The sequence below is a fragment of the Zootoca vivipara genome, chromosome 10 (genome assembly GCF_965207765.1).
Source record: "Zootoca vivipara chromosome 10, rZooViv2.hap1.1, whole genome shotgun sequence".
NCBI lineage: Eukaryota > Metazoa > Chordata > Lepidosauria > Squamata > Lacertidae > Zootoca > Zootoca vivipara.
The window spans coordinates 41,404,269-41,428,617 of record NC_142593.1 but is presented as its reverse complement, the minus strand read 5'-3'; the positions used below and the strand labels follow the sequence as shown (position 1 = coordinate 41,428,617).

General features: G+C 39.5%; 1 protein-coding gene across 1 annotated transcript in view; it reads left to right on the top strand.

The window, feature by feature from the left end:
• The first annotated feature begins 798 nt into the window (after window positions 1-798).
• Window positions 799-24,349, top strand: part of NDUFS4 (NADH:ubiquinone oxidoreductase subunit S4) — a 46,228-nt gene continuing 22,677 nt past the window's right edge. The window contains exons 1-2 of the mRNA XM_035100496.3: window positions 799-925; window positions 12,884-12,962. Of these exons, the coding sequence (XP_034956387.1) occupies window positions 804-925; window positions 12,884-12,962 (201 nt within the window). The 5' untranslated portion in view covers window positions 799-803. The remainder of the gene's footprint in view (window positions 926-12,883; window positions 12,963-24,349) is intronic.

The window sequence follows — 24,349 nt, the reverse complement described above, 5'->3', positions numbered from 1 at the left end:
TAGCCCAATGCCAATCTTCAAATCACACAGACATATTGCCAAGCCATTCCAGGAGCCGCTGGTGGCTATTACGGCAGCCACGAGATATTTACAGGTGAAACTCGGAATATTACAATATTGTCGAAAAGTTCATTTCTTTCAGTACTGCAACTTAAAAGGTGAAACCAATATATGAGATAGATGTATGACATGCAGAGCAAGATTTTGTCAAGCCTTTATTTGATGTAATTATTTGTCGTTAGGTGGGTCAATTATAAATGGAATGTAATTAATGAAATGTAATAGTGATGTTTATTTTTATATTATTGTAACTACAGTATTTGTTTTATTACTGTGGAATTTCCAAAAGAAAGCATTTGTAAAAATTAAAAGAAAAAAATATAATACAGTAAGTTGCATTACTGAAATAAATGCACTTTTCGACGATATTCTAATTTTCTGAGTTTCACCTGTACATGGGAGCAACTCCCATTGAAGTCAACGGGAATGGCTCCCAAATAGACAGGTGCGGGATGGCGCAGGTATGATTTGCACCATACCATACCTCACCTCACCTCACCTCACCCCACCCCACCCACTCCTTTCACTTTGTTCTCCTGCTTAAAATTGGCCCCTCCCTCCCCCCCCCGCCTCTCTTTGTTCTCCCCTCGCATGGCAATTTGCTACTACAGCGGCGGCGGCAGCACCAGCCTCCGCCATTCAGCCCCTTCTCCCAACCCCCACCCCGCTTCGCGTTTCCGTCCGGGACGGAGGCGTTTTGTCCCTAGCGGCGCCCCGTCTCCGCAGCAGCTGTTCGCACCAACATGGCGGCGGTGCTGCTTCTGCAGGAGCTCTCAATGTCAGCGGCTGCGGCGGGGAGGCACTTGGCGCGCGGGGCAGGGAGAGAAGCGGCAGCCGTTGCCTCCACCGGCGGCTTCGGGCCCAGGTATACATCTATCTATCTGCCTATCTCTATATAGCTATACTGGAAGCGGGCGCGTCAACGGGTAGATAGGGGAAGCGGGAGGGCCGTGGCCCCTCATCCTCCACTGTCCACCAGCCCAGGAATGGGATTGGGGGTGGGACGAGATAGGGTGTGTGTATATGTGTCTAGTTGTGCAGGTGTCGCAGAGAAAAGGCGTGGGTTGAGGCCACGAGCCAGGGTGTGTGCGTATATATACATATACACGTGTTTATATGCGACAGTCTTAACTGGGACGCCCCTAACCCAGCTTTGCCTCCCCCCCCCCCCCGTGGATGCCCCTGGGAGTCTACTCGTGAGGGCGAGCAGCTCTTCGCCTACCCCCAACTCTTTAAGGGTTTTTATTCTTTTATCAGGCCTCCACTATGCGCAGTTCGCTGTGCATCCAGCTGTAAACGGGGGGGGGGGAGAATTCGCTCTCCTTTCAGATAGAAAACAACACCAAAGATTGTCCAAGAGGCACCTAAACAAACAGGGTTAGTGTGTTGTATGTTTTCGTTTGGAGACCTGAGCCGCGTGAAGCGTAGTGTTTGGTTGTCAGGTGCATTCACTTGGCGCAAGGTGATAATTGCAAGCAGCCGGGCATGGGGAAGAAGGCCATGAAATGTAAAAGGAAGCAGCAGGTAGGCCTGTGCCTTTTTCCGTGCGGAAAGGCAGTACTGTATATACAAGATAAGAACCTGCCATTTGCAACAGCGGTCACTGTGATGATAGTCCTTCCGGTTTCTGTTAATGTTGATTTGACTCCTGTATGGAAAATAAGCCCATCGTTTCAGAAGCCTGATTTTTTCATTCTTGTGGTGCTGGTTATTTCTTTATTAATGTTAATCTTCTGACTGAAGCTTACTTAAGATGTGCTTTTCTCAGAACTTTTCACAGTTGCAAATCATGTTTCCCTCTTCCTTTAAAAATATTGTAAACTGTACAGTACTGTTGTTTTGCTTGTGGGTGAATAGGAATTCCACTGCAGTAACTTCTGTTGTAAGTAAACTCTTCTATCTGTATGGCTTGAGAGAACATGAACATGAAGAAATTAAAAAATGTTGGAATAAATATATTCAAAGCTATCTTTGTAAGGCACCTGATCTCTTTTCAGACACACACGCACACACATATTATTTGCAGCATGGACAATGTCCTGTACTGTAGCTGCTTCTGAATGACAAATTTCATCTGTCAACAAACTCTTCGGGGACTGGGAAGCAGTGAATATTATTATAGCGTGTGAATATGTGTACATGTACACCATATTTTGACTTTTCCTTTGCATCTTAACCAGTTTCCCTAACAAATTCATTGCTGATTTAGTGGAGAAAATAAGAGGAAGAGTATATTCACTTCATACTGTTTAGGTTTGGTAGTTGCCTATGATAACTTTCTACATTTGTAGTTAATTAGAGCTAAAGAAAGTTCACTTAGTTCAGACAAATTGAACTCTACCATATGCTATCAGCAACCAGTTTGAGGGTGAAGCGGAAGGGAGTATCTACAGAGGTTTTATTGGAGCTTGTATGGAAGAAAAGTTTTACCTTTTGAGTAGTCTTTCTCTGTGTATTTTTCTCCCTCTCTTCTATGGGCTAAATTTGACCCATCTGATTGGTTATTGTGGTTTTTTAAAAGTATACTCTTACCTGTGGGAGGAATAAAATACTGTACTATTGTCCTGTGAGGGAAAATTGTCCTGATCTTTTGCAGAATCAAGCACACTCTAGTGCACTGATTTTAAGGCATGCCTTACCTTACTATAGGATTGGACTATTAAGATTTTTCTAATCATCCCTAACCTGTCTCATCCATTATAGCTTTATTATCAGTTATTGCATATTGTTGGTTGGTTGTAAATATTTGCATAGAAACACTGCTGAATAAATAGAAGATTCAGATTGAGATTCATATGCTGTTGTTTCTTAAACCAGAAAGAAGAAATGGATCTGCATTGGAGCAAAATATGAAAGAATTTTCTTTTTGGAAAAAAACCCCAAACCCCTATACATGGATTCAGTGAGACTTACCTCAAAATAAGTTTCCCAATAAACGTGTGTAATGTTGGAATGCAAGTAGTTTACATGAGTCTTCTTAGATAAAGGCCTACTTGTTTCTTGGCCTACCTCTATCCCTTTTTTAATTAACTTCACAGTTGTATGCAAATGTTTGTGTCATTGGGAATCAGGATCTGAGCAGTTAAAACATTTTTATAGTCTGATGTTAGCATAGATTAAAATGGCTACACTTCTGGACAAATGCTTTGTGGGTTGTCTTCTGTATACTAAAGCTCATTGGTAATGCATTTTTAAAAATAATTTTATATTGAATATTGGAACTTCAGTTCTTGGGTGGTCTTAAGCAATGCTTTTTTTCTGGGGGGATGCAGGGGTATGCATACCCCTAAACATTTTGTGAATCTTTGTACTTTGGTCCATTTACTGTATTTATTTTTCCTGATTTGAACTATAAAATGGTGATTTTCTTGAGTCCAAATGACAGTACCCCTAAACATTTTAAAGGAAAAAAAGCACTGGTCTTAAGTTATCCTAAAATGAGGACTTCTAGTAACAGCTTCTTTACATTGCATTCTTCTTCTTTTCAACCCATTGAGACAAACATTGATGTATTTAAGCGATCTCCTTGAACCCAAATATCCAATTAGTGCTACCTCAAGGCAGTAGATCGCCCCAAGTGGTACACAGCATCATCTGGAAAGTGTGTCCCAGTATTCCTTGCAATGTTATAAAAGGCACTTGGTTGTGTGTGCCTGCACAATGAGTTATATTGTAAAGTTTCCTAAGATGTCCATCTCTGATTTCATGATGCTTCACTGTGCCCCTAAAAATATTGCCTCAAGCAATTGCTGGGGTTGCTTATGCAGTCTAGGATTTTAACTCGCTGAAAGAATGAACCCACTTTCACATTTCTTTGAATAGTGGAAAAATCAGACACTAACAATGTCTTAAGCCACCCTTAATTAGAGCCTACTATCAAATTTTGTAGGACAATAAATCAAAAGCAGTGCTGGTTGTTAAAATTAAGATTATACCACAGTTCTAATTACAGCATGGTATACAACAAATTGAAATGCAAATATGGTTTTTGTTGTGTTCAAATAATTGGTATCAATATATGTTCAATATTCATCTTGCATTCTAGAGAGGCATGACTTTCAATTGTTTCTCTCACTTTTGACACCTATATTTTTCTGGCAGATAAACAGTCTTCTTTGAAAGATCTATTACTTAACCAGCCATTGTGTTTTTCAGGAATCTCAAGAATGTTATTCATTACAAAGCATGTATTTGATTGTCAGTGTGAGAAACTTCCATTCTATTGGTAAGGTCATTCCATATATCCAAAGAGAGCTGGCAATTTCAAGCAGTATTTGAACTTTGTTCTTCAATCAATATGATTGGTGGCAATACAGATTAACATCACATTTTTTCTAGACTAAATAAAATTCTTTTAGTTTTAAATAAAGCAGAAAAATAAGTTCAATTTTTTACATGATTCATAACACTGCTTATTACTGTACTTTTTTAAAAAAAAATACAAGCCCTTAGTCAATTTCTGAATGAAAAAGTTGCCTCTTATTTGTTTGTGTATGTTTCAGTTCTATGATTGACAGAGATTAAATTTTCACCAACCCACTTGTAGGCATCTTTTGAAATAGTTGTACCATAATGAAACTAAGCAGTATGTAAAAGTCTTGACTAGAACTCTACAAGGTTTAAAAAAATTCATTAAAAAGCAGCCACAGAGTGCAGATTCTAGGTATTCATTAGGGAAAACTTACAAGTGTTGTTTACCTCTTATTTCTCTATTCAAAAATATTTATTTTGTCTTTTAGTACTCCTGCTAATAATGCTGGATGTCAATTGCATTTTTTGTATGGCATCACAGGACAAACTCTTTGAAGTCCCTGCTTTTGAGAGAATAATGCTCCATTCTGAAAATAAGATTATTTTGTGCACGTATATTATGCAATATTTTGAGTAGATATATATCCTTCAAAAGAACAGTGTCCTGTCCAGAGAGCAGATGAGTTGCAACAGCCCTTTGCACAGCTGATACTGCAAAACCTCAAATAAATATAGATAACTTGTTTTCTGTAGAGAACCATTTATTCAGACTCAATACATCATGACCAAATGCAGCCCCCGGTTGTGTGTACACTTGTCAACTCACTGATTATTGGTTTCATCTAGAAATGCAGTATCTGGTGCCGCAAGATATTCATAATTCATAATCTACTGTTTGTAGATTTGTAATTAGTGTGTGGATATATTTTAAATGGATGTTTAAGGGTGTAGCATGTTTGAAGTGCAGTGCTTTAAAATGCAAATTTAAGAGCAGGGAGCAAATTCACATCTGCATGTGGTAAAGCGGAATAAGCTGTGAGACGGTTTTACATAGGATAGTTACGGATGCAGTCCTGTGCATACTGTTTGGGAGTATTTCAGTTGAAGTGATTGGGAAAGAATTGCACTGTAAAAATAAAAGTACGTTGGGGAGATATATAATGGGCCAAGTGTGTCTGGTTTGTCTTCTATTGTGACAAACGTGGACTAGCCTGTGTGTGAATGATTTGTGTGAAGAGTTGCCATTGAATGTGTTAATTCTTCTTGACATTTATACCCACTTCTTCTGAAGTGACCAGAAGGAAAATGGATGGGGGACCTGCCTTACTTGCTGAAATTCCCTCTAAAGCTCCCTTTATGAAGTTGTTGTGAAATTATGCACAACGATTAAAGATGCCTCTTTTGCGTCTGCTCACACTTGCTTCTTCCTATTTATTATGCTGTTATACTTCACACAGATATACATAATTGGTTTGTTAAAGATATTTGAATAATAAGTGTGTAAGATAATAGTGTTAATGGTTTTGGTCTAAATTGTTAACTATTGCTAAGGCAGTTGATGCCACCAAGCTAGTGACCATTGAAAGATGAAAGTGATAAAATCCCCTATGGGTGATATATGGTTGTGGCTTTTTGCTTGTTCCACTCATGAAAACAGGAATTTTCTTTTCTCTCCTCCCATTGCATGCCCTCCCGATCTGCTCCTGAGAATGGGGAGACATCCTGGGGGGTAGAAGGTGGTGGCAGGGGGCATGGAAAGAGAATTCCTATTGCATTCACGAATGTGATATTTTGCCCTTATAGTTGTACTGTGCCCTACATTATTGTAAGTTTTCCTACTAAAGGCGCAAACTCCTTTGTTCAGAAGTGAGCAAACTTGTTGACGGTTAATAAGTGAACAAGGTCAGTGTTGATCGTTTTTCACAATATGACTGTTATTAATTACTAGGAGGAGATAACTCTACTTGCAGATATAAACAGCACCCCTCAAACTAGCTATTTGAAACTGTTCCTTTGACTTTGGGGGACAACTGGCAGCACAAAAATGACTTTTGGGGTGTCTTTTGTAGCATGCTTACTTCAAGCATTAGTAGAAATCTGTTACATTTTCAACAAAAGAGAGGACCTTTTTCACAGTGGCACAATGTCTTTGGAATGCCCTCCCCAAAGAAACATGCCTGCTGCCATTGTTACAAGTACTACATGAATGCTGTCCTACTTGTGCATGTGCAGACATTTGAGATACAGTATTTTTTTGCATTTTATCTCCATTCAGTTCTTTTAGTTGTTGTTTTTTAAAAGTGTCAATTGTTTTGTTGATTGTAAATTGTATTTGTGCCATGAATTAGTTTTATTCATACTTTTTGGTTTCATCCTGAGATGTCTTGTTGAAAGAAGGTTTAAGAAATAATTTAAGTAAAACAAATCAAAACTGGAGGAAGAGCAGCTGCAGCTTGGTGGCAAAGTACATGCTTTGTATGCAAAAAGTCCTAGCCTCAGTCATTGACCACTCTGGTAGGACTGTGAAGCATTGACATCTGAAACTGGGAAGCTACTAGTCAGTGTAGACACAACTAAGCTAGATGGACTAATGATTTGACTCTGTATAATTAGAATCATAGTTGGAGGAGATCACAAGGATCATCTAGTTCTAGTTACACCCCCTGCAATGTTGGAATATGCAGCTGTTCCTTACGCGGATCAAACCTGCAACCTTGGCATTCATCAGCACCACACTAATTATTTATTATTTGGTTATTTGTTTGATGTATATACTGTCCCTCATCCAAAGATCCCAGAGTGGTGTACAACATTTAGAACACATTAAGTAGCTTCCTATATCATGATGTTCCGTACAGTGGTACCTCTACTTACGAATTTAATGCGTTCCGAACGCACATTCATAAGTTGAAAAAAATTGTAAGTCTAATCCCATAGGAATGCATTGGGAGAAAAAAATCGTAAATTGAAGCAACCCTATCTAAAAATTCGTAAGTAGAAAAAATCCTATCTAAACCGCATCCAAGATGGCGGACGGAGCTCCATTCATAAATAGAAACATTCGTAAGTAGAGTCATTCGTAAGTAGAGGTACCACTATAACTAAATTCAGTGTTGCTGTTTTTGGCAGCTTATTTTTACTTTCTGTATGTTAATAAACTTTCTATAAGGCTTACCTTCCATAACTATGCCACTAACACATTTTAAAGTTTGAAGATGTTGTGCCTGTCTTGTTATCTTGAAGGTGCCCCCCACCCCCCACCCCCCGTAACTAATTTATAAAATTCAGAAGGAGTTTGGAAAAGTAAAATATCATAGCCTTTCCTGAACACAGAGGTGGGTTGTGGAACGTTAGCTGTTTCATTCCTCGCAGTTCTGGAATTAAACCCTTTGACTTTTGTACTACTTTGTGATAATAAAAGCACACTTGTTATTTACTGCGGCTTTTGGTACAATCTGAATATATTTGTGTGGGGAGACATTTGACATTTCAGAAAACACTGGCAGGGCAGAACTTAGGTCACCTGTGGTTTTTGCAAATTTGTAATCCTTCCTCCCCCAGTCGTCTCCCTGTTCCCACCAGCCGCCCACAAATACAGAATTCCAGTACAGTACTAGTCAGGAGCTAAGGAGATGCTGCATGGGCATAATTACTGTTCTGTTAGATTTTGTATTCCTTCTTAAGCTGAGGAGTTGTTGTTTTGCTGCAGCAGTTATTGGAACCAGCATAATTGTCTACCTTGTCTGGCCTAGGCAGCAGTTCCTTGGCTTGTTATCAGTGGGTGACTCTTTCTGCAATTTTGTTATCAAATTACTCATTTTCTTAAGCAATTGCATGTATAAATAGCAATCTGATTGACCTATTTTGGCATCCGATGCTACAGAAGCATGCAGAAATGCACTTTTTTCACTTGGAGTTTGATAGCACCATTGGTTGTGATCAACATTGGGGGGCTTCAGTTGCATTTATCTATTTGTAACGCTCATATGAAATGCCTAGTAGTTGTTCATTTCCTAAATCGTGTTTTTATTACCTAAAGGGTCATGAGTTCAATTTCAAAAGACTGGTGAACTTTCTGTAGTAATTGGCTTTGATACATGATACCAAGTAGCTGCCTGACCTTTGGCTAGTAATGTTAAAATTAGTTTTATTTTGGTTTTTATTCATGCACCAAATGAGTGGCATCTGTGTTTCCAAGCCAATGTTGTTGCAGGAGACTGATATAGTGAAATCACCTGTCCATGTCTGGACATAAGGTCAGGTACCTTTTTTCTCCAAGTTAAGTTCCTCTATGTGTACTATCTATCATTTTGAACATTTTCATTTCAGGTCTATGTTTCAAATCCTGTTTATCTACAATATCTTTAGTTTAGGGTACAAGCAAAACTATTTTTAGATATTTATAAATATAACATAGTAAAGGTCACTTGCCCTGTTTCCTGTGGTGAATAAAATTGTCTCTAGACAGGAAAAGTTATGCAACATAGAAAAGAGCTCAATTTTCCTATCTCTTTCCCTGTCAATATGTCACAAAGAAATATTTCATTGGACTTCCCAGGCATGTAGTGGCTTGCCTGCACATATTTAACTGTGGAAAATTAATCCAGTTAATTCTAGGAAAATTAGCAGGATTTAAAAACTGCCAGATAAGTAGTAAATGTGTACTGTATATTGTTATTGGGGTGGTGGTTTTTGTTGTTGTTCTTTTTATGAGATGTATTATGTGTTTAATGGTGGAAACGGCCCCTTGGTGTTAGGATCAAACAAACAAACAAAAGCTATAGAGAAACTGACTGGTGTTCTTTGATTGAAATAAATTCCATACATTGTACGATGCACCCCTGCCCTCTCTGAATGTAACTTCTTTGGATGTAAATCGCACTGGATATTTCCAGGTCTTGAAGGTTTTGATTCAGCTGATAGCTATATTTATTTATGGAGAAACACACAGCATAATGTATTTAGCATCGATCTTGATTTCCTGGGTCTTGACAGCAGTCAGTCAACTCCTGTGGTCCTGATCAGCTGCACCTAGAGGTGAACACCATCAATCACCTACAAAAACACTACGGTCCAGGGACCACCAACCATCATCACTTCTGTCTTGTTTTTATTCAGAGTGTAAATCCATAAACTATGACTTTCCCTCACTTGTTTAAAGTGGAAACTGCATCTCCTCAATTTGAAGAGCAGTAGTTCTGAGGGTACCCCACACAGCGTTTGAAGGCTGAGCACCAGTCGCATTTTGCAATTGGCAGTCGGACTTTTGCAACTGGATGGAGATGTCCAGGGGCCACCCTTGGCACCTAGCACCCCCATCTGCCTGGCTGCAGTCATCTGGTCTGCTGGGCACAGCAGCAGCAAAAGACACGCCTTTTTGCTAACACGCTGCTGGATGAATCAGATGTTTTGCAGGGTAGATCAGTAGCAAAAGACATGTCTGACCCCCCCCCCCCGATTCGCCTGGCAGCATTTATTTATTTATTTAGCTAGCTAGCTAGTTGTGGGGTTGCCTGGTCTGGTAGCAGAGCAGCAATAAAGGTGCCTAGACATTGTGTCCTAAGTCCCAGGAGCCACATGGCTCCTGGCATTCCTATCCCATTTTCTAACGCTGATAACATCTGTACAAGGCTGTTAATATTATTGGCAAAGAATGGAACTTGAAGGCATGCTGAAGATTGACTGTGCTTGCCTTTTGAGAATATTTGATCAAAAATGTAATAGAGCCACATCTAGCTTGCACAGATGGGCTGCATTCTCCCTGAAGCAGCAGGTGCATAGCATGCGGGTAGTTCTGATCCTCACTTGTCACTCTCATTAGATTTACAGATGGCCACAGTGGCAGGAAGTGCCTTTTGGTAGCTTCGGCTAGTTTGTCAGTTATCTGGCCTATTCTGGAGACGACGGTCCTGGTGTCAGTAACTCTTCCTGCGGTAGAGTATGACTAACTTGTGCCCCCCCCCCCCCCGGAGGTTGAACTTGCAACTCCCGTCAGGCCCAGCAACATTTGGAGGGCCACAGATTAGCGGTCACCTCTGCCATGGTTACTTTCAGATAGTGCTGTATTGCTGCAATGTAGGGATGCTTTTAAAAAACAGTTCTATAAGATTCAGTGAGTGCAAAAACGGTTCTGCCTACGGTAATTATTGTCTGTGTTTCAGCAGTTGGAGCACGTATCTAAACTGATTTTGTTTCCAAGCTTGATTTAAAGAGCTGGTTTGGGCCTTTAAAGCCCTAAACAGCTTAAGAGCAGGCTATTTCAGAAAATGTCTGCCCTCACACCTATCTGCCTGATCCTTAAGGTTGACAGTGTGGCCCTGCTTTCTGCCTTGTTCTTGTGTGAGATATGATAGCACCATGTAATAAGATGCCATTGCCCCATTTTTCTTGTGATTTTTAGGTATGTCCAAACTTTTTAGAAGAGAATGTACCACTTGCCTGAAATTCTGGCTTTATCTTGTTTGCTTCACATTGGGAGCCATTCAGATACACAGCATTTTCTTTAGCTTTCTGTAGTTCACAAGGCAGCATGTGAGACATTCTTAGCTATTTTCTTCTAATAAATGGAACTTTGTGAGTAGCCTTAAAGTTCATTTTCAGTCGGAAACAACTGGGATAGTCTCTGCTTCGGTAGCTTGTTTCGCTTTGTTAAAATATCGCACATCTGGGTAAGCCTGATTTCTAGTCATTATTAAGAATGATATGTTATAACCAAGATAAAATACTAGTTAAGTTTGCATGCTTGAAAATGCTCTCAATTAATCACTAAAGTTTAAAGTATGAGCTACTAGAAAGCTAATATTGAGGAAGTAAACTATTTTTTGCTTTCTGTTTGAAGGTTAGCGTCTTGTGGGAGTGGGATATATTGTCTTTCAGACTTGTTCAAGTTACAGTCAGACCAAATAGCTGACTTTCAAAAATTGTGATGCTTGTGTAGTGGTGGAATCTATGCCAGCAAGGCAGCTATGGCACCTCATAAACTCGAAATATAATTTGCATTTGGAAGTCTGCTTGCTTTGTGAATTATGTAACTGCTTCAGAGACAGTTCAAAACTTAAAAGAAGTCTGGTTTTTAAATTCTGTCTGTAGTAAACTTGCTGATCTGATGTTTCCCAAAGAGGAGTGGGATGGAAGTGAAATAGATGGACATTTATAATGCCCTATCTTGGTTTTCAAGGTAAACAATAAAGCATAATGAACTGTACAGGTATCTTGATTACAAAGCGGCATATAAATGACTACAGTAAATTAATAAAAACAATAGACTAATAAAAATGATGAAGTCTCAAGCTTCATCTTTTTTTTTAAAAAAAAGTGTGTGCTTGGAATCTTTCATCAACTTCATGCTTTTTTACTTTGCTTCCAGTTATTTAATGAATATTGATAACTACAGTTGAAGACAATGGGTTGGATCCAAAGAACCTTGAGAAGGAAAAGAGCTGCCACCGCTTTCCTCACATGCTTGAGCAAGAATTCGCATAGCGATATGAGAGGTTAATTCTGTAGCAGATCTGTTTCCTTCTGCCTACACAAGAGGCTACCATTACAACCTCTTTGAATGTAGTTGGATTTTCACTGGAGTAAATATGTGGATTATATGGAGAAAAATTGTAGATCTTTAAAAACACTTGCAGGATTGAAATAAATCCTACGAATTGACCAAACAGTCAAAAAGGAACTGCAAAAATGTAGTAAACAAGAAACCCGCATGAAGGGAGGGGGGGAAGTCGTAGCTCGGCAGAGCAAAATGTTAGATGAAAATTTATAATGTTGTGTATAAAAGAATGTTTTTTTTATTATTTTAATTGGATAAATTGGAAATTGAATAAAAATTTATTAAAAAAAAAATGAATGTAGTTGGATTTTCTTGCACAGTGTTCCCAGTGCAAAGTGTCAGTCCTTTTGTCCAGTGCAGGGACAACTTTTGGATCCAGCCCAGTGTTTGGCCTAATGTACCAACTGAACCATAGAAATGGCTTGAATCATTTTGCTGGGACAGATCTTTAGAAGTCAGTTACAGTGGCTATTTGTAGATAAATGTGTACATCAGAGAAATGCTGAACATTTCTAGGCATTAATTCAGAGTCTGTGTCTTAACTAGTCTCAGGAGTGTTCTTTCATTCATGATCCTGCCTTGAAACTTCCACTACAGTTTGAATTGTTTGGAAAGGGACTAATGAGTTTAAGTCCTCTGATGCTTCATTGAGGTTCAGAGTTCCAGAGGAGTCGCAGTAGCTTTGCATTATTTTTTTCTGTTTGTTCGTGACAAACCAGCTACTGTACTTGCATAGAGTAGTACAGTCCTTGCCACTGGCAGTCTCTGTGTGACAGAGAGCCTGTAGGCTGACATAAAGTGCAGCCTGTTGTGAACTGCTAAGTGAGAGTCTGCCAAAAACTCAGTAGACAGAACTAATTGGGGGGTGGCGGGAGGTGGGTGGATTTTTGAGCCCTCATTTCTCTCCAATTTTTTTACAAGATGGATATTGTTAAAGTAACTTGTTTATGTAAGATTTGTCTGCCTCTATTTTCTCATTGCATGAATCATTTTTTAACTTAAAGTCTTGCACTGCAGGTCACTGAACACTTCCACATGGCGGCTGGCACAGGACCAAGCTCAAGACACGCAACTCATCACAGTTGATGAAAAATTGGTAAGGACTTTCTGCTGCATATGCTGCCTTGAGGGGTTGTTTCTGTGCAACAGGTATTCAGTCCTCCATAGTGTACTGGAAAAAGAGTGTAACCGCCGAGTAAAAGGCCTTTCTTGACTAAATAGGTACCTTGGTAAGTCATAAAAGTCATAGAATAGAATAGAATAGAATAGAATAGAATAGAAGAGTTGGAAGGGACCCTAAGGGTCATCTAGTCCAACCTCCTGCAATGCAGGAATATGTCTTCAGGAAAATGTGTACTGAGATATGCAAGAGTTTAAAATACGAAATTATGCATCTTGACTACATTCATGTTGACTAAATTGTGGTTAGGAATCAGTAAAAAACATTTTTAATGTGACATATTGGAATCTGCCCACTTCCCTGTTATACATGAATGATTTACAAACACTTCTTAAAATTAACTTGTTGGGTTGTCTCATTTTATCGCAATACAGTTTAAAGAAGCCATGTAAATTAATTGTAAGCTGTGTTCATACACCCTGTTGTAAATATGCATGAAGGATTGCAATTAAAAACAACTGTGTGGCATTCTTTTGCTAATCATTACCAGATCATAATTTTGGCAGCCTTTAAGTTCTAACATATTGCAGCGTGTGGTCCATTACTAGTACAGTGATGCAACCTGATATTTATGCTTACATTATACGGTGGCCTAACTTTTGTTGTAAAGCATCCAAGACTCCTGGTGGGAATGTCATAGTTAAAAGAATAATCTTCATTGACAATTGTATCATGTTTGATTTTTGGAGATGGAAAATGGTAATAGAACCCCCAAGAATCCATAAGTTGTAGTGTGCTTACCTTTGAACATTGCGAGAACGTACCTCCTAGAAAGAAAATGGCAGTGGCTGAACAAGTCCTTGGGGAAACTTGCAGTGCTGCCTTAATTAAACAGGGTAGTTATTGAAGGATGTAGCAAGTGCAGAGCTGCATTCTGGGGGGGATTCCCAGCTCACCTATGCATCCAGGAGCATTTCAGTGTATCAGGGTGGGGATCAATTGTGCTCCTCCTTTTCAATAATGCCATTACAATTAATATTAAATGAAATGAAACTTTCCGATTGACTTCTTCACTGACATTAGGAATATGAAGAACAATTCTTGGTGCAGGTTTTGTTGAAATGCTTGGTCATTGTGTGGGAGCACACTTAAAGTCAACTGCACATATAGCAAAATACCTGTGTGAGTTAAGTTCATCTTGTAGGTAAAATGCACTCTGTGTTAACCCTAGATTCAGATTCTGCATATTTTTACAGGTATTTTTTGTTAAATGAATAACCCCCCCCCAAAAAAAGAATACTTGTTATCAATCAATCATTGTAAAGCTGATGGTGGGAAATTCTCCAAGCTTCTTAGGATTACATATGTCTGTTCTAATTTACCCCTTGTCCTCCCTAGCCTATTTGAACTAGTCACTTACAAGGATCATCTGAAGTACTACTAGACTAGTCTTCACTGAATTTAGAAACGTGGACCCTGAATGAATGAATGAATTAACTAACTATAAGGTCATTACAAAACGTTCAGTTTGTGCTTCTGTGGCAGACTGAACTTTTGATGTTTGATGATGAAAAATAAATTAATGCAATCCAGCATGAATCCAGCAATGAGCCACAAATTTGCATCGTGTCCATTTAATGTGATAAAATTTAATAACCCAAACTCTGATTACTCATATATACTTTGAGACTGACTGTGTAACTTCCTTAACTTCAATCAGAATTATTGAAATTTGAATGGACAACCCTGCAAATTTCTTCCTCTCTTGCCACTAGTCTTCTAGCTCAATGGAGCACCTTTAATATTCTTTCACACAACCCCAACCTCTCAGCGGTGCAAGATTCTAGGAGTTTCAGGCACTCACCCAGGGTCCCTGTTTCCTTTTGGAAATGAGGCATGGTAGAGACTCTGGTCTCACAGGGGCCCTGGGTGAGTGTCTGGAACTCCTAGAATCTTGCACCGCTAAGAGGTTGGGGTTGTGTGAAAGAATATTAAAGTTATGAAATGATACATGGTTTATTTACGAATATATATACAAGCTGAGCCCCTGTGTTGGAGGGGCTCCCAGCATTGCACTCCAAGAGGGTCTGGTCTCCCCCATAGCTGCAGCCTTAGATTCAAACAGAAATAAAAGATACTCTGAAATGTGGGTCTGACCCTCTCTCCAGCTTGCTGCATTTTACCATCTGCAACATCACTGCAAAAACTCCATTCTAAAATCTCCACTCCACTCTTCAGAAACTCTTCTTTTCGTCTTCTACCTGACTCAGAGCTGGAGGAGGGGCCTCTCACATCTGTCCTCTTTTAATGGTCCAGCTCCCAAGGCGATTACTTCATCAGGAAGCCAGCCTGGCTTGTAGTTTAACATTTGCTGGGTCCAGGGGTTAAGCACCCACAAACTCTGGCACCCACCAACTTATAACTATATATCCATCCATCCATCCATCCATCCATCCATCCATACATACATACATACATACATACATACATAGAGACAGACACACAGTTCATAATACTGGTTAATCATGAGCTTTTCTGGCAAAGGGGCTGCCCTTATTTCCTCACCTTTTATTGCTGAAATGGGATACTATAGAATAATTTGACTGCATCATGTTTCAGTGGAGTTGACTTTTAAATGTGTTTCTTAAATTTGAATGCCCTTACGGTGACATTGATAAATTCTGCAAAAGAAATAGGCAAAATATTGTAGTGATTCCTAGACTGGGAGACAGAATGTGGACAATTGCAGAAGATAATTTATGTGGGTGATACGTACTCAGCTTAAATGAGACGCGAAGAAGTCCTCGATATAGCAGAAAAAATACTTTTGAAAAGATTCCTCACTTAGCCTTGCCACAGATGTTTATCCTACATCTAAACAGTCAGATCTAAAGCATGGGTCCTTCCGTAGCATCCTGAGTTTGTGGCCTAACAGGTGAACCATCCATGGGTTGAATTCCAAAGGTCTGGAGTTTATCCTGAGGAGCTGATATCCATGGCTTGCCAGCTGATCTTGGCTGACATTATAAAATGCAGGGTGAGAGGTGGCCCCTCTAGGCTTTGTCTATGTTGGGAAATTGCCCTGTTGCTGACGTGAGATGTCAGCAGTGGTCTCCCTTAGTGGAACTTAAAATGATTTAACTTCTACCATATGAAACAAAATTGGTTCCAGTACTATTATAGAAATCCTGTTTCTCCTTTTATAAAGTTGTGTGTGTCACATATAGTTCTCTTAAACTTCAGTAATCTCTGTGGTGTTTCTGCATGAACCCTCATGCCTGTTAGTCCACTCACACTCTGATTTGTTGAGTTGTAAGTATTGCTCTTCCAGATCACTTTGCAGCTCAAAAAACAGAAAATATAAAAGTAGCTGTCCTAATTTGTCTATATGCTGTAGCAAGAAATGCTTAATCCAGTACATAAGTACCACAATACTATTGTTAATTATTAATAATAAAAGTATTAGTGGCAAGTTGTTGCTGGCAGGGTTGGCATAATAATAATAATAATAATAATAATAATAATAATACTGCAATTCTGTGGGATTTCTGGTCAAAATGAGTCAACTTCCTAAAGATTTCCAGGTTGGTATAAGATGCCATTTGTCCCCATTCCAGTTGGGCTTTGTATATTGGAAAGAATAGGAGAAACCTATCCTAAAATAGCAGGCTTCATTCAGGACAAAGGAGTAGCAGGAACCTTCCCACTCTCCCTCCTTTCCCATAGAGTTGAAGGGACCAATGTTAATCGTAATGAACTGTGGGGAGATGTAAGTGGGGTAGAATTTAAAGGATGTTTAGAGATATCACTTTTAATGTCCTCACTGTGGTTTGGAGCCATACTTCTCACGTTGAGAGTCTGGCTGCTCCTAAGAGAGGTACACTGGGGGTAATGTAAAGTAGACTCATCCCTATCCCAAAAGACATGGACTGGAGTAGAAAGTATTGTTTCATTCTCTCCAAGTCAGGGGTCATGTGCCCACCCACTTCAAGTGGTAGTAGTGAGGGACCAGCAATGCAACCCTTTATTTTCCATGGTCTGTTTTGTTTCTGCAGGGAACCTGAAAGCATCTCTCTGATCCCTGTCTGCTCCTTTGATCTGCTTGACCTCAGACTGGAGATAACTGAATGCTGCCAGCTGAGCTGTTTGTCTTTACTTTGTGCTGGTTACGCTTGGAGGCCTAAATAATTCTTTTGAGTTAGGGGTGGCTCTCTGTGACACAGTTTTAAGACCTCTTGTAGATAATGCTATGGATACTTCAGTATCTGTTCTGAAGCTTAGTGATACTGAAAATTGTGGTCATTGTTGTAAGGTTGACTTGTGGATTTCTTGACCAGTTCTTGAACTGATAACACAATAGTCCCAGTGCAATCTTATGTGTGTCTACTCAGAAGAAAGTCTCATTTAGTTCCATAGAACATGCTCCAAGCAAGTGTGTATTTGTGCACGTAAGTGAATTAGAAGAGTAAGTACGGTATTCACTGTGGATACCTGTAGCCAGACTTTTACCACATGCCCATCAATCTAGGGGCATGCTGCAACCCCCAGACTGCTAGCCAGGATATCAGTATTGTTTTTCAAGAACTCTGTATGATTATGACTTGGTAGGACATCACCCGATAACAGAAGAACTCAGTAAAATTAGAAAATACAGGTTGGTGTTTTGAGGGAGCTGGAGATCTGCTTAGCTGAAGATTTGAAGCATTCAAAAGGAACACAGTTTGAAGTATACATTTCATTTCGAAATTCCCTTTAACATTGACTTCCTAGCTGTCACTTCAGAATTGCTGCTAATATAAGGCATTTTACAATATATTGCATTCAGTTAAAACATTTGTTACTGCCAAATGTCCAATACCTCAAGCAGTATGTTTAACAGTCTGGTGTACTAATGGCCTAAAATTGATTCTTACATTTAACTCGGTACTTCTGTCTTTCAAGAGTGTATTTCATTCCTATTATAGGATTTACTGTGGATTGAGGACAAATGAAAACTGGCATAGAGAAAGATGGTCCATCTTGGATTGGGCAAGTAGGCTAATGGCCTGATCTGGTATGTTTGTTAGTAATGAGCAGATTAATGAATTGCAGTTAGGAATAAAATATAACAAGAGCTACCTGAAAATGGAGACTACAAGAGCAAAGGGGAACATTCCCACAGAGTTCCTAAAAAATGTTTTTAAGACTGGTAAGAAAGATGAATGTTTAGTTGACAGACAAAATAGCACAGTATGGTTCTTAAGCTGAAACAGGACTTTTAGTGCTAGACAGATTTACATATTCCCTGGTATGTTAGGAATGCCTTAAGATTTATCTTATTTTAGTAAATGCATGTCTTACCTTTCCACCTGGGGACACCCTTGGCAACTAACAATATAAAATACAAAAAAATACACTCAAGTAAAACTTTTAAAAAATATTTACAAATGGATAGTTGAATAGCAGATAAGTACCAAAACACACCAGCCAGTTAAGTTTTTTTTAAAAAAAAATTCTGCCAAAAGAGGCAGAAGAGGGCAAAACATGGATCTCCCTTGGTAGAGGGTTCCACAACTTGGTGCAGCTCCAGAGCAGTCTCTTTCAGACTTACCCCACAAATGTGCCTCCAATAAAGAAACCTCCTCTACTGATCTTTCAAGTGTTCTGACCACAAATGATTTAAGCCTTTGAAAGTAATAGTTAGCACTTTGAATTGAGTCTGGAAATGAATCAGTAACCATCTGGAACCACAAAGGATGTTAGGTTTCCCTGTAAATGACACTGATAGCTTAGATTAAGTTTCGTCATAGGGAATGTGTTGTGATTATGTAAATCTCCCTGGGGATCTTATTGAGTGATAGTATAGAAATATCCATAATGATTTTTTGATATATATTTTTTCAAATAAGCTCCCAAAATGTTAGTAACCCTCCTGTGTATATGTCCCTGAGAAAGAGAGATTGGGTCTGCCAAACTATTCACCAGGAAGAATAGTTAACCTGGGCAAGTAGCCTTGTGAGAAACTACAGGGCTGAGTTGTTGGGACAAGAAGTATTGGCTTACTCTTTAAAAAATACTATTCAATGACATCTTTTCGTTCATGCAAGGACTTCCACTTCAGTGGAACTTCTCCTTCCACAGCATCCCTCACCCCCGATCTGTTTGGGGTTTTAGATTGTGCGGGTGGAGAAGGAGGGGGAGCTTGCAGGCAGAAGTCCTTGGGCGAACAGAATGACTTCGTTGGACATGACTCTTTGCTAGGAATGTCTTGGATAAATCAAAGGTCTTGGTTTTATAATGAGCTGCCATTATGAGCTTGGAATAAATTAAAAAGAACTGAGCTGAAAGGCATCCCTTGTAATCTTTTATAGACATAACATGTCCTTTAACATACTTTGGATGCAATGTGGTTTAACTCTTGCTTGTCCTCCGTCGTGAGATGTATGAAAAGGACTGGGTTCATGGTTCATATTCAGCAGATGAAGTAGGCTGGAGGAAAAAATCCATGTTTAAAAGGCAGGGCGCTAAACATATTTCAGGCTGTTGTATTTGCATTTTTGTTATTGGAGATACCTTCCCTAATCTAAACATAACCTTGTCTTTGCTGGCTCATGAAAACCTAAATCCTAAACAAGTATCAGTAGGCTTCTGGCACAATCAAGCGATTTTGCCGCAATTACTGAAATAGCCTCTCAAATGAATTGCTCAGTGCTTCCTAACCATGCTGAAAACTCCATTTGTGGGAACAATGTGCCAGCATTTGTACAAGCATCCTAGAGGCAGCCAATTCCTCTGTACAGAGATTATCCAGTGTGGCTTCCCCACAGGACAGGCTCAGGCCTTATCTGCAGCTTATTCTGTGCTCCAAGACTTGTGGTTTGCCCCATTTAGCTGCTGAAGACTAGTTTCACTCTCTCGTCTCCATCCAAATACATTCTTACAGCTAGTTCCAGTTCAAAGCATAGTTGAAGGACAGCTGTATCTTGGACGCAGGCATTGGAAGGATTATAACTGCCATGTGACCAAAGCTTTCTGTTTAAACTGAAGGTTAATGTCATTGACAGGAGGAAACTTTTCTTCTTTGACCTTAATATAGGAACTGGTTTGTTTTTAATACTCACAAAAATTTGTTGACGAGAAATCTGGAAAAATTGCAGTGTTGCTTAAGATAGCTGTCAAATATCATGAATTCTTGGCACCATTCTTACTGATAGGATAGCATTCTTTCTTTCCTGACCAGTTGACAGAATCATTATATGAAGACTCGCATTTACTCTGGCAAATTTTATTTCAAGTGTCTTATGACCACATGAGGCCCGGTTATCTGAGCAGCACTCCGACTCTGAAGCTCAGTGCTTTTGAGTATTCCCCACTAGAATTTAATTATTCCTCGGCATCTACCAATCAGTCCTAACTTTTTGCTGGAATGGACTCTCTTAATAGGTTGCAGTATCACATTGTCAACATACAACCATAGATGCTGCCTTATACATTGAGTCAGTCCACTGATCTATCTAGCTCAGTATTGTCTCTATCAGTTGTTGTTGTTGTTGTTGTTGTTGTTGTTGTTTAGTCGTTTAGTCGTGTCCGACTCTTCATGGCCCCATGGACCAGAGCACGCCAGGCACTCCTGTCTTCCACTGCCTCCCGCAGTTTGGTCAGACTTATGTTCGTAGCTTCGAGACACTGTCCAACCATCTCGTCCTCTGTCATCCCCTTCTCCTTGTGCCCTCCATCTTTCCCAACATCAGGGTCTTTTCCAGGGAGTCTTCTCTTCTCCTGAGATGGCCAAAGTATTGGAGCCTCAGCTTCACGATCTGTCCTTCCAGTGAGCACTCAGGGCTGATTTCCTTCAGAATGGATAGGTTTGATCTTCTTGCAGTCCATGGGACTCTCAAGAGTCTCCTCCAGCACCATAATTCAAAAGCATCAATTCTTTGGCGATCAGCCTTCTTTATGGTCCAGCTCTCACTTCCATACATCAATACTGGGAAAACCATAGCTTTAACTATATAAACCTTTGTCGGCAAGGTGATATCTCTTCTCTATCAGTGGGACCCACCTTTAATCCAAGCGTCCATTTCGGGAACGCTTTTCTAGTTTTAAAATCATGTATTTGTGTTGCAATTGTACTGCTGTTGCAACCCACTTTAGATAAGGCTTCAGCCTGATAGTGGGCCCTTATCCACCAGTTCTGGACCAATGATCTACATTGACTGACAGCAACTTTCCATAGTTTCAGATAGGATCTTTCCCAGCAAATACAAGGTATTTAATCTGGGATTTTCTACATGTACAACATGTGTTGTGCAACCGAGATATAATTCCTAGGTAGCTATGGTTAGCAGAGCCCACCCCCCACAAATCCTCATCCATTCTTCATGTGTGTGTTTTTTTAACCTACCCCAATGAAATTGCAGTTTTTATTATATGGAGGCTTTCTTTCTTTATTTGCTGGTTGCTTGATATGCTGCGTCCTATTAGTACTGTACACTGTTCCTTGGACTAAAGGACATAACCATTCTTTTTGTTTACGACAACATTAATGCTTTCTATTTCAAACATTTGATTTCTCCTCCCACCCATCTTTTCCAAGGGTAATTAAGGAACCTCAGAAGCAAATCCAAGACATGCCTAAATAACTTGGCATGGGGCTCCAATGCCATACTTCTTAGTACATTGCGGTCCTTACTACTTGAAATTCTTATAAGAGCTATAAAACTATGCTTAATTAATTATATAGTTCTTGATTTTAAACATGTTCATGCACATTAATTTGGAGAAGAAAAGTAACTTACATGAAACTGTTTTACTTGTAATATGTGTAAAAATTAAAGTGCATTTTTACATTTTTAAAGTCTCTAGAAAGTTTCATTTACAGTCATACATCGGTTTGCGATCGCAATCCGTTCCATGGAGCCGGTCGCTCCCCGAATCGGTCGCTCCCCAATGCATGCTTCTGCATGTGCACGAAACGCCGATAGAGCGCTTCTGTGCATCTGAGCACCGCGGAACCCGGATTTAAACACTTCCGGGTCCGCAGTGGTTGGAAACCGAAGCGGTCACAAACGGAGGCGGTTGCAAACCGAGGTTTGACTGTATGTGAAAGGTGGAATTCTACAGGAAAGGGCAGTCTTTCTTGTCATACTTATTTCAGCTGTCTAAAGCTTAAGCTATAAGTACAGAGTGCACAGAATATGTTAAAATCCCAATCTAGTCCTTTTTTGTGTCTTGTGTTACACCTTGCCTCAAATTCTGGTTGCTCTTTCTCTGCTTATCATTACTGGTTTAATTTGATGAATTTCAAGTAGCCCTGATGTTTAGGCACATGAGATTTGTAGCTGTAATTGCATTGCTGGAAAAGTTAGTATATCTGGAGTCTGCAGTTTTTTTGGGTGGGGGGATGTTGGCTTTAAACTACATCTCCCTGGAGGTTGGTGAGGCTTTCTCTTTTGAAGTTCTTTGAACACAATTTGTTGATTGAATTAGATTTTTAAGAGGGGGAGAGAGAGAGTTGCATCCTTGAAAAGTGAAGGAAGAGAAAGTTGTTAAGACAAAAGTAGCTGCACAACTATTTATCTGAATGTTCATTTCTAGTGAAAGGTGATACCACTGGTCAGCATTTGGTACTGGCACTGTAAACTGGTGACAAGCTTCAGTTTTAGATATAGAGAAACTTTTAGCAGTACCCTGTTTCTCATATTTTAAGACATACCCATAAAATAAGCCATAGCAGGATTTTTAAGCATTCAAGGAATATAAGCCATATCCCGAAAATAAGACATAGTGATAGGCGCAGCAGCAATGGCGGCCGCGGCAGGAGGAGGAGGAAAAAAATAAGACATCCCTTGAAAATAAGCCATAGTGTGTTTTTTTGAGGAAAAAATAAATATAAGACATGTCTTATAATATGAGAAACACGGTATTTACTAGGCAAAATAACTCTGGTTTTAAAAGCAGAGAGAACTAGAGCATCATCTGTTTGAATTGTACCCTATTGCCACAGAACCCATGTTAGCTGTGGAGTCTTGTTTTGTGTATATGGTGGCATTGTTATGAAAAGAAATTCCAGATTAATTAGATGGGAGACAAGCTTCAGACATAAAGACAATGGAAATGTACAATTAATTTATGGTCTGTTTTGACTGTTCACATTTAACGTTTAGTGCAATTTATTTAACTTTATTTCAGTCCTTCTTTTCCAGAATGCTTAACTTTCAGTTTCTTTTGCATTCTTCCATCACTAATTGTGCTCATGATTATCACTTTGAAGTCTGCCATGTTGAAAGTGATAATCAAAGCCACAATTAGTGGTGGCAGATTCAACTCCGCAAGTAGTGTATGTGAAGCAAGGGAGTAGAAAATAGAAGCCATTTGTAAATGGGCAGACCTCTGCGAACACTGAGGTGCCTTGTCTTCTATTCCAGAGAGCTTACTAATTGATTATCGGCTGTCATGTAGCAACCTTGGTGGTGAAGGTACATTTTAAAATAACATTTGATTGATTGAAAGTGCAGTAATATGCCACATGATTTTTCTGTTCTAGAATCCTTGCAAATGTGCCTGGGGCTACTACAGGCAAGCCATTACCCTTAAACTTTTTGAGACGATGTGCATTTCTGTAATAGAACCATATAGCTTGCAGTCCCCCCCACCCCAAATGAATGCTCCAACGCAGCCCTTTAAAAATAAATGAATAGGATTTTGAGAACAGAGGTTACGGTGGCACAGTACATGCATATTTATATTTAGATAAGCATATTCAATTTTTAAAAGATTGATAATTCATTGCAATTCATTGCCTGCCAATTAATTCCCTCTTTAATTGGAATAGTGTATCTCAATTCAGCCCCCAGTGCTTGCTGCCACTTGCTTTTCTAAGTAATTACTGTTTGATTAAGCATGTGGTAGTGTTAGCAAGCTCAGCTGGCTGGCTAGTGATACAGAGCTTTCTGTAAAATGTCTGCAGGCAACAAGTTCTCCGCCAGTCGACAGACTGTAGCAGTGGCAGATCTAGCAACGAAATCAATATATTTATCCTTGTTTGTAAAAGGGTTTTATAGTCTTCCAAAAGAGACTTTACATGAGAGATACTCATTTCCCATGATGGCATTGGATCATCATTTGCTAGCTTTTCAAGTATTTTTGTGGGTCAGCAGCAGCTCGTTTTGAATTACTAACCTGACAAAATACATTTTTGTGATGGTAGCTACATTTAGCTTTCAGATTAAGGGACTGGTGGGTCTGGCTTTCATTTCTTCAGTTTCTTTTCACTTTGGTACATGGTTGTGCTATCTCTGCTAGGTTGCAGGAGCGTCTGAGATTGGGGGTTATACAATTTTTCTAACATCTCAAGTGTCTGTTTTGTCTGCTCAGAGGGCATT